A 17170-nucleotide genomic window follows, 5' to 3' on the forward strand; every position below is an offset into this window, starting at 1 on the left:
TTGTTTTCAATAGCTTTTATTTTCGCTTCTCACTCTTGGTTGTAAGATGACTATCATGTACTATTACATGGTCATTGTACAGAGCACACCACGACAATTACAATCATAGAACAGGTGTTTCTATGAAACACATTGTTATAAATATTCTTAAATTGTCCATAGTTTTTCCAAGCAAGTCTCCTGAAGAGATAGTAGTGTCTCATGCAGACTTAGCCTTCAGTCTGTGAGTCCTACTTAATACTGGAAGTGAAATGGAAGGTTGAGCTCAAGCTTTCCATCAACAACCTTCGTGTAGGCTTGTACATCCTCTGAAGTCTCCTGTAGATAACTATTAACTGCATTACCAATCTGGTCTACCACCTGAATGATCATGTCCATAATGGACTCACACACTCTGTTGAACTCCTCCATATTGAAAGCAGGGATCTGGTCGACTATGTACTTAATGGCAGTGACAACTTCACGATAGAACCCATTGATATTGATGAACACTGCATCTAAATAATTAGAATTGATAGAGTCAACAAATTCCTGAGTTTTCTCAACAACAACCTTCAGGGTCTCACCTATCTTTTCTAGCATTGTATCAAGATTCTCCATATTTTTGACAAAGTCCACAACTTCATCAGAGATCTTTCTGACAGCTGTTTTGACCTGATCGATGACCTGGCCTCCAGTAAAAGCGTCACCAACTGGCATTTGTATTTTGATATTGCTTATATTTTCAACAAAATAGTTGTAATACTCTCCCACATTATCATGGACAATCTGGATTGTTACATCTAGCATATTAGCAATGCTGCTGGTCAGTTTGTTTAGGAGTTCAGGGAGAGTGGTCAGCTCATCAGACCCAGGCACTTTGAAGCGGGTCTCTCTTAAGACCTTAATGACAGCATCAAGGAAACTCTGGAGAGTTTTCTGATACTGGACAACAGTGTTCCTAAAGAAAATTGAAAGCTGGCTCATTTGAACATCATAGTTGATTGCAACATTATAAGCTTCACTGATTCGGTTACTGACAGAGTCCTTCAGCATCTCCACACTCCCTGTGATGTCGTACTTGTCAGCAAATGCTCTGACTGTAGAGATGATGGAGGGGAGTTTTGCCTTCAGCTCACTGAGAATGGCCTCAGATGCCTCCATGTTGTAGACAATCTGCAGGTTTGTCTTATCAGATTTCTTATAAGATCTGATAATCAAGACGTCAACATCAGCCTCTGGGGCAGACTAGATGAAGGAAAAATATCATTTTAGCCATATCTTGATTTCAGGCTTTAATTTTCCACTATGTCAAAAGGTTATTCATACTCACAGGGAAACGGCCATAGACTCTGGCATTCATCTGAGATGGGACTCTGCCACTGACCTGGAGGCCAAGGAAGCCTCCAGTTGGAGTAGAAACTGAGGCACTGATGGCATCTCTGTGTGCAGCATATCGGAGGTTCAAATCAGCAAATGTAGGGCTGGTGATGTCCATGTTCAGTGTATGGCGAGAGACACTAGATGAAAAAGAGAGCATTTCAAATGAAAAATCAGAATTACTTTTTAACCTGTTACTTAATGCCAAGGACATATGAATGTGTGCAAAAATAGTGAATATTTACCTTTCATCAGCTTGGCGTTTTCTCCTAAAACATGAGACAAAAAGCAGTTAATAACTTCAAACTTTGAAACTTACTGGAAATAACTTGTGAAATAACAAATATGGCTAAACACACAGATGACATTACCTCAAAGCTTGAGCAATGACATGGTTAACCTCCATGGCAAGGTCAGTATGTGTGAAGACAAGCTTGCTAACCAAGTTCAGAAGGTCATTGTCAAAGTTTGCAGTCGTAGACGCTAATGGATGAGAAACAAATTATTAGATTTGTACTGGTCTTGCAATGTGAGAGGGTAATTGTTATGTTCAATGATTTTTTTTCTTAACTCACCATTGATGTCATATTCCAAGACCATGATGGCAGAGGAGGCAGATGACTTAAATGTAACCTTGAAGACAGGAGCATTGCCGTCCACTTCAGCTTCCATGTTCGTTGTGTACAGTGGGCTAACAAGCTTGGCCTTAATAGAGATCATCTGCTTGGAAATTGTCACTTCAGCAACAGTCTTCTCGTAGATAGTGAAATCACCAAGACTGCTTGGCTGATTCATATCAATCTCAATGTCAGCTAACAATGAGGAGATTGGTGTAAAGTCAATTGTAGCCTGGGCGTTATGTTTCCCATTGGTGTTGAAGTTGAATAGGTTTGCCTCGTTGTTACAAGCATGCTTAAGCTCTGCATACAAACGGCTCATGGAAGCTTCAATCGCCAGGTTGGTGTTTACATCCATGCCAATGACCTTGGCTGTGCCATGGTTAACTTTGGTATCAGCATTAACCTTGAAAGTAGAGCGAAGTTCATCTTTTTTCAGGAATAGATTTGCCTCATTATCCAGGACTCCCAAAACTAGATAGTTTTCAAACACTGTGCCATCAATGTTTGACTTAATTAATGACTCCATTGAAACATACTCAAAGGTTCCTTCGACCTTCAGGCTGTGCTCTGTCTCTGCTTTTCCAACTGCATTGATCAGAGGGATGTTGAAATTACCCTTCATCTTCAAGGTGGATAAAGCATTTGCTTTGGACTTGGTGTCTGCAACCAGATTTTGCTGTGCTTCCAGGTTGAGTATAGGGAGGGTAATCCTTGCAGCTGTTACCATAGAGACAGCAGATTCAAAAGTCTCAGTGCTCATGCTGACGGTGCTGTCATGATTTCCTTCAATGTGGCGATTTTCAAGAGACATGGAGTTGGCCAACTTGATTCCTCTCTTGGTGGTCAGACTGGTGGTGCCATCGAGTTTGGCGACCAGACCCTCAAACACAGAGGCAGTGGTGGCACTCAGACGGAACACAAGATCATCCTCAGCAAACAGTCCAGCATTGGCGTTCAGATTAATGATGGCAGACTTGAAAGACAGCTCTGTGATCAGGTTACCCATAGAGGGAATGAGAGTCAGACCCATCATTTCAACAAGTGGGGCAGCCTTGCCTTTCTGGTAAACAATCTGGGCATCCACATTAACTGTCTGCTCAGTTGTGGTCAAAATGTTTTGCAGTCCAGTCTGCTCATACAGGTTCAGATCACTGATAGCTGGAGTGTGGAAGTCAACAAAAGGCAGGTCAATCTCAGGAATGCTGATGGGGTTTCTAAGGAAGTCCAGATTGGCTTCACCATCCATGTCAACATAGATGGCAGCTTCATTTCCATTGTTGTCAAGAGTGAAGTTGGTGAACATTTTGTACTGATTGAGGCGAGTCAGGAAGACTGTGTTAATCTTTTGGATATCACGGTTGAAGTTGACCAAGTAATCATTCTGCAGGTCTATCTTAGCAGTCAGCAAATTAAAAAGGTTGACCTTAGCATTTCCTTTATTTTCAAATTCAATAAGAAACTCAATAGTACTGATAACGAAGTTGAATGCGTTGGAGATTTTGCCACTGTCTGCACCATGTAGTTCTGTGTCATGGTTTACTTTCAGCTCAATCTTCATATCCTGACGGCAGGCATGTCCATATATAACAATGAGACTGTTCTTGATGAGTGGAGCCTCTGCTTCATTGCGGATATTGAATTTATAGTAGCTAAGGGTGCCAATTTCAGCTGTAATGAGTTGTTTCAACTTTAAGATGGAAGAGTCTGTGTCACCAGTGAAAGATAGACTGACAACACTTGGAGTTAATGACAACTCAAGCTTACTTTCATGGTTGCCGTTGTGGGCATTCAAATTTCCTTTGCCTGTATTGTCAACTGTTAGAGTGAGGGTGAAGCCCTGTTGGCGTACAACTGATTTATGGCTTATTGTAACCTCGCTTTTGACATCGGCAATTGGAATGTCCACTACATGAGAGTAAGATGTATCAGCAGTGGCAGTCATTCCCGCTTCCACACCAATAGAGGCTGTGTTAATAAATTCAGCAGTGTAAGGTGCAGTGGTAACCTTAACAGTAGTCCTTGTTTGGGCCTGAGCTGATTGGCCATAGAGACTGACTGATGCCTGATGTTCAACTCCAACAGCAACATGGTTAAGCTTGATAGTCTCTGCAAGGACAACACGCTTCATTTTTGGGACTGCAATACGAGTACTGGTGTCAAGTTTGTAATTGAGTATTTCTAAACTTGGAGATGTGCCCTGTGAAGTAAAAGCTCCAGTGAACAGAGGTGTCATTTTATTCTCAGTGGAGTTCTTGAACTCAGCAGATGTTTTGATGGTATAGATGGGAGTTTGGAATTTGATCTCACCATAGAGTTTGCCAAAGCATGGCACCGCAATCTCATTTGGAATGGTTGGCAGCTTAAACTCAGGCACCTGAAGAGATGTAACAAGCTTTTCCACAGGAACTTTTGGGATGGTTGGGAAAGCAATCTCAGGAAGAGTGATTTCTGGCAATGTGATTTCAGGCAGTGTAGGGAGGTAGTTCAAAGTCAGGTCTCCAAAGAAAGCATCTACATCAAGCGATTCAATCTTAAAGTTTACAATGAAATCAATGAATTCATTGATTTTCTGCTTGATGTCATCACAGGAAATTGTGGTTGCTTTCACAGTGTAGACGCCCATGATGGTGAACTCAGGAATGTCAAACTGAGTTGGGATTTCAAACTGTTCCAGTGCATCCATGTTAAACTTCATTGAAGGCACAACAAGATCCGTAAGAGGAATGGTGAAGGATGGCATAATGAGCTCAGCTTTCCTCAATTCAACGAGGAGACCATCAATGATCTGCTGAATCTCGCTAATGATTTTCTGATCAGGGAACACATTCTTAACCATCTCAACAATATTGTTGAACAAATTAGTGATGGTGGTGATGGTCTTTGCATAGGATGTCCTCACAAAATCAACATAAGAGGTAAACTGTGGTTTGAAATCCAGATCATTGATTTTGTCTTTTATGTATTCTGCAAACTTCTTAAGGGGATCACACACAAGCTGTTCAAAGACATCCTGTGCAGTTTTAATAGCTTCTGCAACTTTGATTTCTCTCAGACGCTCCACAAAGCCTCGAATAGAGGATAAGACCACGCTGACAAATTCTCGTGTTGCCTCAAGTTTCTGGGGAACTTCAAGTGTTCTGATAATCTCGTTCACGTAAACTGTGTACTCAGCGATAATTTGATTGGTCTGATCAACAAATTCATTGTAATCCAGAGACTTCAGCTTTTGCACAAGAGTGTCAATTTGTTCGTTAAGTTGTCCAATGACATCTCTAATCTCAGTTGCTTTCAAGTAGTTGATAGCATCCTGGAAGATTTGCATACATTTGGTAAGAATGTCTGCATCTTTTATCAGTTTGACAGTAGCCTTGATGGTTTCCTCAATCTTGAGCTGTTTAATGAGTTCCACAGCTTTTTCCAAGACAGCCTGTATCTTATTGTCAACCTCAAGTTGTACAAACAACTCTCTCAACTTGGCATAGAATGTGTTGATTCCCCCAATGATGTCAAGGTCCTTGATCATTTCCTTAATGTAATCTGTTGTTTCACTGAGAAACTCTGTGGGAATATTAGTAACCAAATCTTCAATGATTGCTTTGAAGTTGATGGAAAAAATGAATTTCTTTAGTTCAGCAACAAAAGCTGCCATGTCGTATGTCTCAATAATATCTTTAACATCAGCTATGAACTCCTGAAGCGTAGCTTTGATTTGGTATTTGTCATCAATGTCTTGCAGGAATGCAACGCTGCTACCCTTCAGTTTTTCCAGGTCAATCTTTTGGATCATCTCTCTTATGGTATCAATCACATACAAGATTTGTGCCTTGATGTCATACTTCTCATCAATTGCTTTCAGTACTTCCTGGACCTTCTGAATGATATTTTCGGGGAAGTTGTTGCTAACAATAGTGTCCTTGATCATACCAGCAAATTGTTGGACGTAAACAGTGATATCAGCCAGAAGCTTCTTCACAGTAATACGCAGATTTTCCAAAGAGGCCTCCACATCATCCATGGAGATGACAAAGTTTTGGGTAAAGTCAGTGAAATACTGTTTCAGTTGACTTGTCTTGCCTTCAATATCCATTTGAGCAACAAAGTCGCTTACATGTTGGGGAAGAGACTCAAGTCTCGCCCTTACCTCCTCGTTGTTGATAAAGTTTTGCAGTCCTTCTGCCACATACACAACAAATCCCTTAATGCTTTCCAAAACGACTGGTAGATTATCAATCAGGGGGAAAGAAATCACATGACTCTCTGTGCTCTTGTCATACTTGAGGAAGCCAGAGATGATGAACTCCTGGTTCTCTGTGGAGGCTGTGTTGATGATGTTTGTGAGGATGGTGCCAGAAACCTCAACTCCAGTTCTCTCAGCAGTGTTGTAAAGTTCAAAGTCCTGATTAAAGACATGCTCATTGATTTTAGACTTAATTTTAAAACTGGTCTTCTGCTCCTGAGGTGTCAGGATGGTATCCATTTTGTTGTCATAAGTTGTCTCAAGCGAAAAGTCATTGTCAAGATTTTGGGTTACAGATGCTCTACATTCATGTGAGCTGGCAAAAGCCAGGGGCTTTGCTCTGAGGAGGAACTTGCCATAGAGCTGGGCACTGTGCTTTCCGTACATGGTTATGTCTCCATCAGCATTGAAGATGGCATCAAGGTTGACATCAAAAGGAACAATGCTGCAACGAACGGTGTGGTCAAATCGCATCAGCTGGGAGTTGAAGCGGGCATCATTGCTGAACCTGGCAGCAAGGCCAACAACTTCGAGTTCGGTATTGTGGCTCATGTGAGTGCCAAAGAGTTTCCCGGTGGTGCTGCACTTTGCGTTAGCGCTCAAATCAGCATAATTGATCTGGTAGGTGTGCTTGATCTCTTCCTCACCATACATGGCCTTCAGGCTTCCAGTCAGGTCCATCTTGTAAAGCTCTGCCTGCAGCTGAGCCTCATTAATGAAGCTGGCAGCCAGAAGTTTCAGCTGGTTGTTAACATTTGCGGAAGCAGTGTACGGTTTTAGGTCAACGATGATATCGTGAGTGTAAGAAGCATACTCACTTGCACTAGCTTCAGCCTTTGAACTGAAGTCAAGGCTCGAGAGAGTTACGGTCAGAGTGTTGGAATTATCAACCTTCATGTCAAGCATTGCAGCCTTATTCGTAATGGATAGAGTACCCTTTGTGGCATCAAGCCCAGCACTGAAGGTGTTTTCCAAGGAGAGGGGGCTTTGGAGGGTCGTTGTTCCACTTGTGATCAATCCGTCCTTGTTCATTTTAAGTTTGGTCTTGTGCATTGCCTCATTCTCAAGAAGCTTCACATTGGCATCACAGTTTACATCCAGGCCATCAGCATTAAGAGAGGCAGTCAGGAGAGAGTAAACACGGTTTTCAGAGTGGTCTCCATTTGTCTCCAACCTGACTGTGACTTCACCAGCACCAACAGCAGCTTCAGCCTGGTTGCGAATCTTCATACCAAGAGCAAGAGCACTTGCATCACATTTCATAGACAGCTTATTATCTTTAAAGGTAAGTTCGGCTGCATGAGTGAGGATGTCTTCAAAGGCAAAGGTGTTAGACGCAACTGACAATTCGCCATTGGCAAGTGTTGCTGCTATTTTGTTCTCGGCCTTCCCAATTGTGGAGTCAAACTGAACACGAGAGTCAATCTTTGCTTCTGGTCTGAATGGGTAGATAATAAATGACTGTTCTGACACAGTCTTGCCATAGATGGGTCCGGCCTTGAACATCCCCTCAAAGTTGTTGTCAGCAGTTATCTCTTCAGTGTTGAATCCAGCCATACCTGTGTGTTCTAGTTTGATATCGAGACCAAATGGACTTGTGGCTTCGATCTTGCTGACTGATTTCAAATTGACTTTATTTGAGATGACTGCATCTTCGTCAATACTAATGGTGGCTTCAATGAACTTATGGGTCAAAGAACCTTTCATTTGGGCCTTGATGGAATCAGTGGTGGCCACCATTCCAGAGCCTAAATGTTAAAAAAAATATAACTGAGGTCAAATAACTTCATAGAGTGACTACTTTACAGCAAAACCTTAAAAGCAATATAACACAGAAATACCCAACTGATATTGTATGGCTCAGTATAAGAAATCAACATGGTAACGATTGTAATAATACTCGAAATCCTACATCTCTAAAAAATCATCACTATGAAATACCTTCAATTGCCATGGAGAGGATGTCAATCGGGGAAGTTCCTTTCACATCAAACTTAGCTGAGTAACTTGGTGGTTCCACAACATCTTTGCCGGCAGCCAGTGAGGCCTCCATGTCATAAAGGTTACTTGTCATCATAGCTAAAAGATCGACTTGGCCAAAGAGAGGAATAGACAGAGTGAAGCTCTCTGGAACAACAAGCTCTGGGATGGGGATCTCCATGGAGACAATTTCAAGGCCAAACTTGGGTAGAGACACGCTAGGAGTGCTCAAAGCTGGTGGGAAGTTAAGCTCCTCCGTTGACTTTCCTCCAAGAGGCAGAGGAATAACAATTGTGAAGCGCTCATTGTTGAATTGGTACACGGCCTTTGCCTCGCTGTTTAAAACAGAGAAATGAATACATTAACATTTTTTGGGGAAAAAAAATCTGCTCATTTTAAAATTCGTGGTGGAGGTGTTCACACTTACGTGTTCATGAAGAGTTTCTCTGGCAGGGAAATCTCAGGTATATCGGGCAGTCTGAAGTTCTGCATGTACGGGAGCACTTGAGCTCCATACTTTTCCATGTAATTGTTTGCAGCCTGAAAAGAGAGGTAGTGTTTTATGTTTGGTTCCAATTTTACAAAGAAAATATGAATGAGTGAGGAAAAACATATACCTCCACAAACTTCGTGAAGATGTGACGGACTTTCATGTCGGTCTGCCCCACCTGCATGTCAAGAATCTCATTGCCATACTTCTCGATAAATTCACCATTTGGCAGGGAGGTTGTCTTGGTGTTCACATCAGACTTGACCTTAACCTCAATCTTGGTGGCGTCTGCAACAATAATGATAAAGAATAAACAAATTATAATAGAAATAAAATAAATAACTAAACAATACAAAAAAAGAAAACAAAATCTTATCAGATATTTCCTCTTTAACAAAATGACAGCTTTGACAAGGTCTCACAAGAAACTAGGTGCCTTGCATGATAAATCTAGAATATAGCAAGGACATACGAGAGACATTTTCATTCTGTCATGCTTCCTATTCATACTGAATTTCATTTAAATGGTTTTATTGCCATCTTATTGGTTTGAGTCTTTTAAATCCCCATATGTCTTCTATGTTTTGCATGTTATTCAGATTTAAATGAACTAATAAATATAAGAAAGATAAGCTTGAAAATTACATTACCATATTTAATTTCAATTTTCTGCTCAGAGAGGGCATCCATGACTTTGATTTCACTCTCAAGTTCCAGTTCCAGTTCTTCATCATTTTTCATGTTAGCTGTGACAGTGGCATCAACATTGACTGAGGGCACCAGAAGCTGGACTTGCAGCATACCTTCCTTCATGGCCTTCAGACTGAAAGATGTACATTCAATTAGTCAGCAAACTGTGGATCATAAGGATAATATCAATGTTATTTTGTGAGGGTTCGTGACTGATTTCTTACTTGGCACGGCCAACCAGGGAGAGCTCTGGGATGTTCTTGTTTACGAAGTCAAGAGAGATGGAGTGAGTTCCTTTGCCCTTGGTTCTTCCATCAACAATGCCCAGCCTTAGCCCAGCCTCCACATCGTAATCAGGGATCTGGATGTCTGCTGTGATCACATTCTTCCTTCTGTTGTATTTCATGATTGCTCTGGCTTCAGTTGGCTCCGCACCTGTTATTGCCAATTTGAATAGTTTAAACCTTGGTGCCTCTCCAAACAGCCAGTAAAAAGATGGGAAAATAAGTGAATTCTAGACATTACCCTCAGCCCTCAGAATGAACTTCAGAGAGTCAACCTTCTGCCGACCCTCTTCTCCCTCTTTGAGGAGCTCGTAGGCAACAGTGGCTGTATACTCAGTGACTTCACCGGTAGGGTGGAGCTCCACAGCAAATCTATGTAGAAAATTTGACAGCATTTCTGAGTTAGATAGTTAAATTTAAATATTTATTGTCTGTTGGCTGTTAAGGAAGTTGTACTCACTTGCTGTCTCCTGTGAAGGGGAAGTAAGGGGCTGTCTCTTGAGAGAAAGCATCGATGTATTGCAGAGCAGTGCAGTATTTCATTCCAGCAAAGACTGGGGTGCACTCGTTAACATCAACTTTGTCCATAACCATTGAAGGGATTGTCTTTACTTCTGATCCAGTCACTGCCACCAGGGTGTTTCTAAATTGCAAATATAGCAAAGATTAGATTTTTTTTTCTTAGATGATGTCTGAAAATTGTCACTTATATGGACTTACGTCATTTTGATGAGCTTGGTAGGGTTTGTTGGAGCAGGAATGGTCAACTTAACATGATCACGTCCCATAGAGATCTTGGCACTGATTCCACTCTCGTGGAAAATGTTGGTGTGCATCTCCAGCCCAGAGTTGACATATTCAGGGAAGTGAGATCCAACCTGAGTGACAAACTCAATGCCAGCGGATGGCATGAAGGTCACTGTGCTCTGTGTGGAATTACGGTAGATCGGTTAAAAACTGTGTTGATGCAGTGAAAAAAAATCACAGGTGGCATTTAAATGCATTTAAGGATAGCTACCATGTCACGAGCAACCTTAAGTCCGCCTTTGAAACCAGGGGTGAATGTGCCAGACAGTGCAATCCTCAGAGGGACACCCGTGACAGTCGGAAGAAAGAATTCGTTGTCCATGAAGATGTAATGGGCAAAGATTGTGGTGTCAGGGTTTGTTAGCAGGGCTTTTACTACCTGTGACGTGGAAAATCAAGCACATAAATAAGGCATTTCGAAATAAATGACTTGTCTTAATTTTGAGTATTTAATACTTCTAACTTACTTCATGTGGGAACATCTTTAACATGCTGTCAATCATCATGCCAGCAGAGTAGGTCATCTCCTCGATATCGTTGGTCCTCAGATATCCCAGCTCATTTCCCAGGAGTCTCAGATAAACCATTGCCTCTGGTGACTCTACAGCCTTCAGTTCCCCCACCAGTTTGCTGAGATTGTTTCCGATCTCCTTCATCAGGTTCTGGGAGGCCTGAGTACAAATTAATACAATCTTGAATAATACTTGAATATGGCGAAAATGAACAGGCAATAACAAATTATTTTAGTTTGATTAATGCATGCAAAGCAGGTCGCTCTGACTACCTCTCTCCTCATCCTGTTCTTCTTCAGAGCAGGCATGATATTCTGCAGGATGTCATTGAATGTGTCTGGCATGTTGTCAGAGACAAAGTACATTGTCTTCAGGGCAGTGTCAGGGAAGAATCCATTCTCTCCAAACAGGGCATCAACCGTTGGCTCAAAACCTTTGCCCTCCATGCCAATCTGCAAAGATCACAAATATTTCCACAAATAAAACTTAACATGCTAACAAAAAGTCTTCAAGCTTAATATGGGGTTAGATATTTTTAAATGTTTACCTCCATCATGTCAATCTCAAAGCCGAATGCCTTCAGAGTCATGTCAAGCATGACCTCCTTGGGCAGGTAGCTGGCACCATCAAAGATCATGTTGCCCTCCAAGGATCCGAGCTTGTAGTTGCGAGAAAAGTTAATGGGTTCGATAGTGGACCCAATGTCATTAACCTGCAGGGCATTGAGAACCTTCTGTCTCAGTCTGTGAGAAAGAAAACAAATATTGTAAATGCAGATGGTGACAAAGTCAATGCACCCACAAATCATGAAGCTGCATTATTTTTCCCTTACTCAGATGTCTCAGGATCAGTTGACAACCTAATGTTGTTGATGTGGGAGATGACGAAGCTCTTTAGTTGTTGGTCCTCCTCAGTGGGCAAAGCGTTAGTCAGCTGCATGAGCTCACTCGGCTGGGGGTCCTTCATAAGTACCAGGTATGCAGCGATACGCTCCTGCACAGGGTTACCTTTGTCCATCAGCACCTGCATGAAAACCTCTCTGTCCTGTGACCAAAAAAGTAAAATAAAATTAACTATCAACTGAAGCAGACAGTAGAAATACTGAGAACAAATATCTGTTAGACTAACTGCTTGACCAACCTCCTGAGGGACTGAGATCTGCCTGTATACTTGGATAGCAGCTTGCTGCACATTCTGGGAGGCAGCGGGTTGCTTCACACACTGGATCACAGCATTTCTGAGTGCAGGACTAGCATGAATCACAGCTGGGGCCATGTTTCCAATCACCTATAATAAAAGGAGAGAATTTTATTTTTTTCATTAGCAATAACCCATGTTCAGAAATGCCTTATAATAGGTCAATTTTAAGTTTGGCCTGTAAAGTATACATCCTTTAAAGGCATTTTTTAAAAACGCCTTTCAAAAATTCTTGGGTTTTCTGAAAAACCTTTTACTTGTTCACTAAAACTTTTACATTTCTAAATTTTTGGATCTTTAGATGCATTTATCTATTCAATGTTTTATTTGTATTGTCATAATCATTACTATCTTTTAGGCTAAATGCCTTCTTAAAAAAGAATAATTGTTGTATTTACTCCAATTTTCTGAAATGTATTTATTTAGAATAATTGATACTGAAAAGTTTTTGGAATTACCATTGCTTGAGGGGATAAAGTGTTGCACAACACAAACATATATACACAACCACAGAGTCTACATCATGAGGCAAAAATAATCAATTTCATAGCTTTCATTTCCATTTTGAGTCAACAAGAGGGATGCCTACCCTCAGCGTCATGAAAGTCTGGTCCTTTTCTCCAGTACAGTCGCCCAACTCGGCAGCCATGAAGTCAGCAACTGAGAGAATCTCAGGAGTCAGTTTACCTTCAGCTTTGTAAAACCTGTTGAAGGGAGAGAAACGATTCAAATGAAATCTTGTTTACCTTATTTTACACAAAGTGGAAACACTCTTGGATGAAGTGTTGTTGAGAAATGCTTTTCTTAAAGATTGATTACTTATTTACCTCTTCACGACATTGCTCAGAGCATACATGATGGGCTTGCTGTGTTTGTATTTGGCCATCTCAAGCATGTCATGGATCAGGAGGGAAGAAGGGTTGGACATGAGTCCCAAGGCATAAATAGTCGCATCAACCTCCAGGGAGGTGGTATCGAAGGTCCTGAGGATTTGCATGATAGCACTGCTGCACTCAGGGGTTCCACACTGGGCCAGAACCTGGTAGGTCAGGAGGCTGGATATGCTGACAGCCTCAGGAATGGCGGGGTTCAGGGTTTCAGTTTTCATTCCCCGAACCATGGAAACAAGCGTCTGGAAGAGGTGGGCCCTCCTCTCACCTTCGGTCTCAGGAAGACTGACCAGTTCTCTCAAGAGATTCAGAGCTGCATCTTTATCCTGGACGGCACTCTTGTCCTCAACAGTCTCCATGTGAAGACCCTTGACATTGTCACCTTGAATCAAAGACAACAAGACTATGATGAGCCACCGCTGTTGTTAGAAGCTGTGCTAAAGCAGTAAACTACAACCCAGTTTCCTGTGAAAAATTTTGATGAAAATGGACAAAACCTTATTTTTATGAATTTTAATTAAGATTTAACAAAAAACTTACTGCCGTCAAAGACTCTATCGTTGTGAGGAGAAACCTCAATCAGAGTCAGCTCCTGATTTCCAATATTGGTAACTCCATTGGTTCCTCTGCAGCGGCGACAAAAAAAGAAAAATCTTGAACTGGTTGTACAATGTTAGTGCTCGTATGTACAGTACCCTTATGTAACAGAGCACTCTATGGAGTTTTGCACAAGGTTAGACTTACCTGTGCGAGAATGGGATGAGGATGTGATTCTCAGTGCAGGATCCAGAGGTCATGTGCTTTTTCTCATTGTCAAATTTGTAGTTGCAAGTTTGAGAGCTTTTGATCAGCTTAGAAAGAGGGTAGTGCTGGAGAGAGACAACGATGTTGTGAATATGAAATGCATTCATAGCATAAGAAAGGTAGTTAAAGTTAGTGCCGTCGTGAAGAGATAATGATTAACTTTTTCATGCAGCCACCATACACCATCACTTAGTCTTACCATGCCAGTGATAAGTGCCAGGGGGCTGTTGTGATCTCTCATTGGCACAAATTTATCACATCTGGACAGATCTCTGTTCAAGGTGATGTCAGTTGCAATATCCTCTCTGGCATTGACATTGTAGTAGGTCTTGCACTTGCCATGGATGGTAGGCTAAAATAAGAAGAAATAAACATATTTATTTTGTAAAAAAATTTAAAGTTGACTTAATATGGAGCATTTTACTGATAAAACACTGTACCATGTTCTTGTTCTTGTCTTCCTCCAGCAGAGGCACGGCCAAGGCAGAGATGATGCCCCTCTTGAAGTTCAGGATAGTTGTTGTCTCCCCATCCTCAGGGTACAGTTTCACATTGTACTCACCTTCAACCACAACCTTCAGAGGATATCTAAATGAAATTGTATGACCTTTGCATTAGTTTTCAGTGCACACACTCTCCAGGGAGGTTTTTATTTATTGATTCTTTTATTGATTGTTGTGCCATGTTCATGGAGTACCGTACCTCTCCATTTCAGCAGCAAAGGCATCAGAGCTGGCAGCAGGACTGAACACAGGGTTGCCCTCTGCATCCATGTCCACCACCTCCTTCAGCATGCAGCCGGTGGTGCGGACAATGAAACTACATGTCTGTGGCACTTCAATTTCAACCTGAGTAAGAAGGTAAAGTTTTGTTTGCACATGAAATGGTATGGGATGATATGATGACTCAGGTTGATTGTGAAATATATTTGTTGTACCTTGCAGGAGGCCTTAGGTCCATTTTTGAGCTGTGAGGCTCCGTTGATTGAATTCAGAGATTCAGCTTCATACTGGTATTCGTATTTGTGCAGGGTCTTGTATCTTTGGGCCACTAGATTAGATAAAAGGAAAAATATGCATGCAATATAAAAAAATCAGTCCTGTAAAGAATAATATTGACTGGATGTGAACATACAAATCAAACTTATTAACCCAAGCACGATCACAGCAAACGGCAACTTACGCAAGCAAGTTGGATGTTCTTCTTCTTGGGCAACTGTTCCAAAAGAATCAGATTATTAGGTCATTTTCTGATATATGATATGACATGCAGTTGAATATTTATTATAATGCAGTTGAATGTTTATTGTTTAAAACAAAATGCACTAAAATATACCCAGACACAGGTATGCAACACCTCATTTTCCAATTCATATATGCTAAAGTTTATTCTAATGGTGGTCTACGTAAAAAAAAAAAAAACACAACATAGGGCACATTAGAACACTTAAGAATTGCTGTCAGAAGTTTACTACAACTGGTAAAACAAAAACACAAAAAGGAATAAAACTTGTTTAAAATGTTTAAAATCTAGATGGGAAGAACTACTTACAAGCCAAGGCAGATGTGCTGAGGAGCAGCAAAAAGCAGAGCTTTGAGTCTCCCATGATGGGCTCCTTAAAGCTCTCTCCCTTGGGGTTGGCGAGTACTCGGACGAGACTGATGTCTCAGCCTGAGCTCGAGCGTTTTATACTCTCAGCTGGACTCTGTCAGCGAACTGGGAGGCACAGACAGAGCTTTGAATGCTCAAAGTCCACGACACCCTCCTCTGTGGAGGGACAAAGGCAAAAGGTTTAGAAAGATACTTATAGATCCGAGCTTACGTGCAAAACTGATAAATTGTACTGAGAGGATTTCCACTTTTAACTGGGTTACAGCTGTCCTTTTTGTTACTTAAATTTGCATGGAGATTTTTATTTTCATTTTAAGAACATTTAGAGTTACTCCTATTGGTCTTTTCTGAATTTATCCCACATCTAAATATCCATTAGGGTTGTTTGCAAAGTTATATTGCACACATTTATTTGACCCTTTCTGGTTATATCTTGGCTAGTTCTAGCTGGCTAATAAGCTATTCATATTTGCAATTATCATTTGTCAATGTTCATGTGACCAAGGGTCAGATGAAAAAAATTGTTTTGACTTTAAAATCAGGTGAGAATCATTTCTCAGATTGAACAAATATAATATTACATAGATTAGATAAAGTTCACAAGGAGGAAGAAGATATTCTTAACATTTTTGCTGAAAAAATTGAAGTTCAGTCAATAAAGCCAACAGCAGCAGTTTGAATTAGGTCACTGATTGACACTCATTAGTGAGCACTGAGTGATCAAAGCATGATCCCAACACAAAGTCCCTCCACTGGAGATGGGGAAAATAGATAAACTTATCAGCTGCGTTATTCGTTGATAATATTGATCCAAAGACAAACCAGAACCATACAGCAGCATTTCTTCTGTTAGACAAAGTTGGATTGGCCCTTTATTGTTGGTTTGGTCATTTTATTTCCTGGTTTATTTCCTGAAAGTGCAAATTATTAAAAAATGCTGAGGTGCACCAGCATCAGTGAAAAAAACTTCCTTTTATCTATCTGGGATCAATAAGGCAAACATTTTTACAACATATATAAGTACTTAGTTAATAGTAAACAAAACACATTTAGATTTTACTCAGTTTTCTAAGTTTTCTTTTCAAGTGACTGCTGCTAATAAGAATAATCATAATTATAATACTCACAGTATAGCATCTGGTATATGAGCTAGATGCTTGTTGTTCTGCTTCCAATGTCCAAAATGAAGACAGAGGAAACATTTGCCAAACTGTTTGGGTTTAGGAGACTGAACTTTGATCAACAAAGATTCAAAGGTCCATGCTGAGTTTGATTTGCTGTTTGAATTGGGGCTGCAGTTGATTTTGTGGCAGAGACAACACATGCTGAATAAACAGTGATAGCCTTGGAATGGCTTCTCTTTTATTAGATTTTATATTGAATATTTTTCCTCTCTATGCAGAATTCAAAAGAGTATGCAGTTCTTTATACGTCAACATCTGAATGTTGTGTAATGGCCTGCTGTAATAAATCCCCATTAGTTTGTTTAAAGGTTTAGTGCAGACAAGACAACAAAGTCTCTGAATGCAACATTTTAAAGTTTTAGGTGAAACTATCAGTTATTTTATTTCATTTATTTATTTTTACAGTTACATAAAGAAAGGTGATTGGGTTCACATAATTTAATATAATATTCCCATAATATTGGATTATTCTTGGAAAAAATTATCTTGTGGTTTTGTTAATGGT

The 17170-nt window shown here is 40.6% G+C and overlaps 1 protein-coding gene across 2 annotated transcripts; it reads right to left on the bottom strand.

Moving 5' to 3' along the window:
* apobb.1 (apolipoprotein Bb, tandem duplicate 1) lies at positions 1 to 16691 on the bottom strand. Of its 2 annotated transcripts, none has more exons than XM_072362944.1 (30): positions 16609 to 16691; positions 15422 to 15637; positions 15053 to 15085; positions 14808 to 14920; positions 14573 to 14718; positions 14311 to 14458; positions 14070 to 14222; positions 13811 to 13935; positions 13607 to 13692; positions 13004 to 13448; positions 12766 to 12880; positions 12120 to 12266; positions 11812 to 12023; positions 11527 to 11722; positions 11252 to 11431; positions 10935 to 11138; positions 10679 to 10846; positions 10381 to 10586; positions 10121 to 10303; positions 9902 to 10032; positions 9601 to 9811; positions 9337 to 9509; positions 8814 to 8974; positions 8624 to 8736; positions 8158 to 8531; positions 1935 to 7964; positions 1731 to 1842; positions 1605 to 1628; positions 1313 to 1499; positions 1 to 1227 (listed from the first exon to the last, which is right to left on the bottom strand). In XM_072362944.1, exons 2-30 carry the CDS (start codon positions 15474 to 15476, stop codon positions 235 to 237), a joined length of 11424 nt encoding a protein of 3807 aa, XP_072219045.1. In that variant the 5' UTR covers positions 15477 to 15637; positions 16609 to 16691; the 3' UTR covers positions 1 to 234. The 2 variants fall into 2 exon arrangements, with proteins under 2 accessions (XP_072219045.1, XP_072219046.1); XM_072362945.1 differs by having other exon boundaries at positions 15422 to 15586; positions 16609 to 16671.
* Positions 16692 to 17170: the final 479 nt, after the last annotated feature.

This window comes from Leuresthes tenuis, unplaced genomic scaffold (genome assembly GCF_036924035.1).
Source record: "Leuresthes tenuis unplaced genomic scaffold, fLeuTen1.0.hap1 SCAF_13, whole genome shotgun sequence".
Taxonomy (NCBI): domain Eukaryota; kingdom Metazoa; phylum Chordata; class Actinopteri; order Atheriniformes; family Atherinopsidae; genus Leuresthes; species Leuresthes tenuis.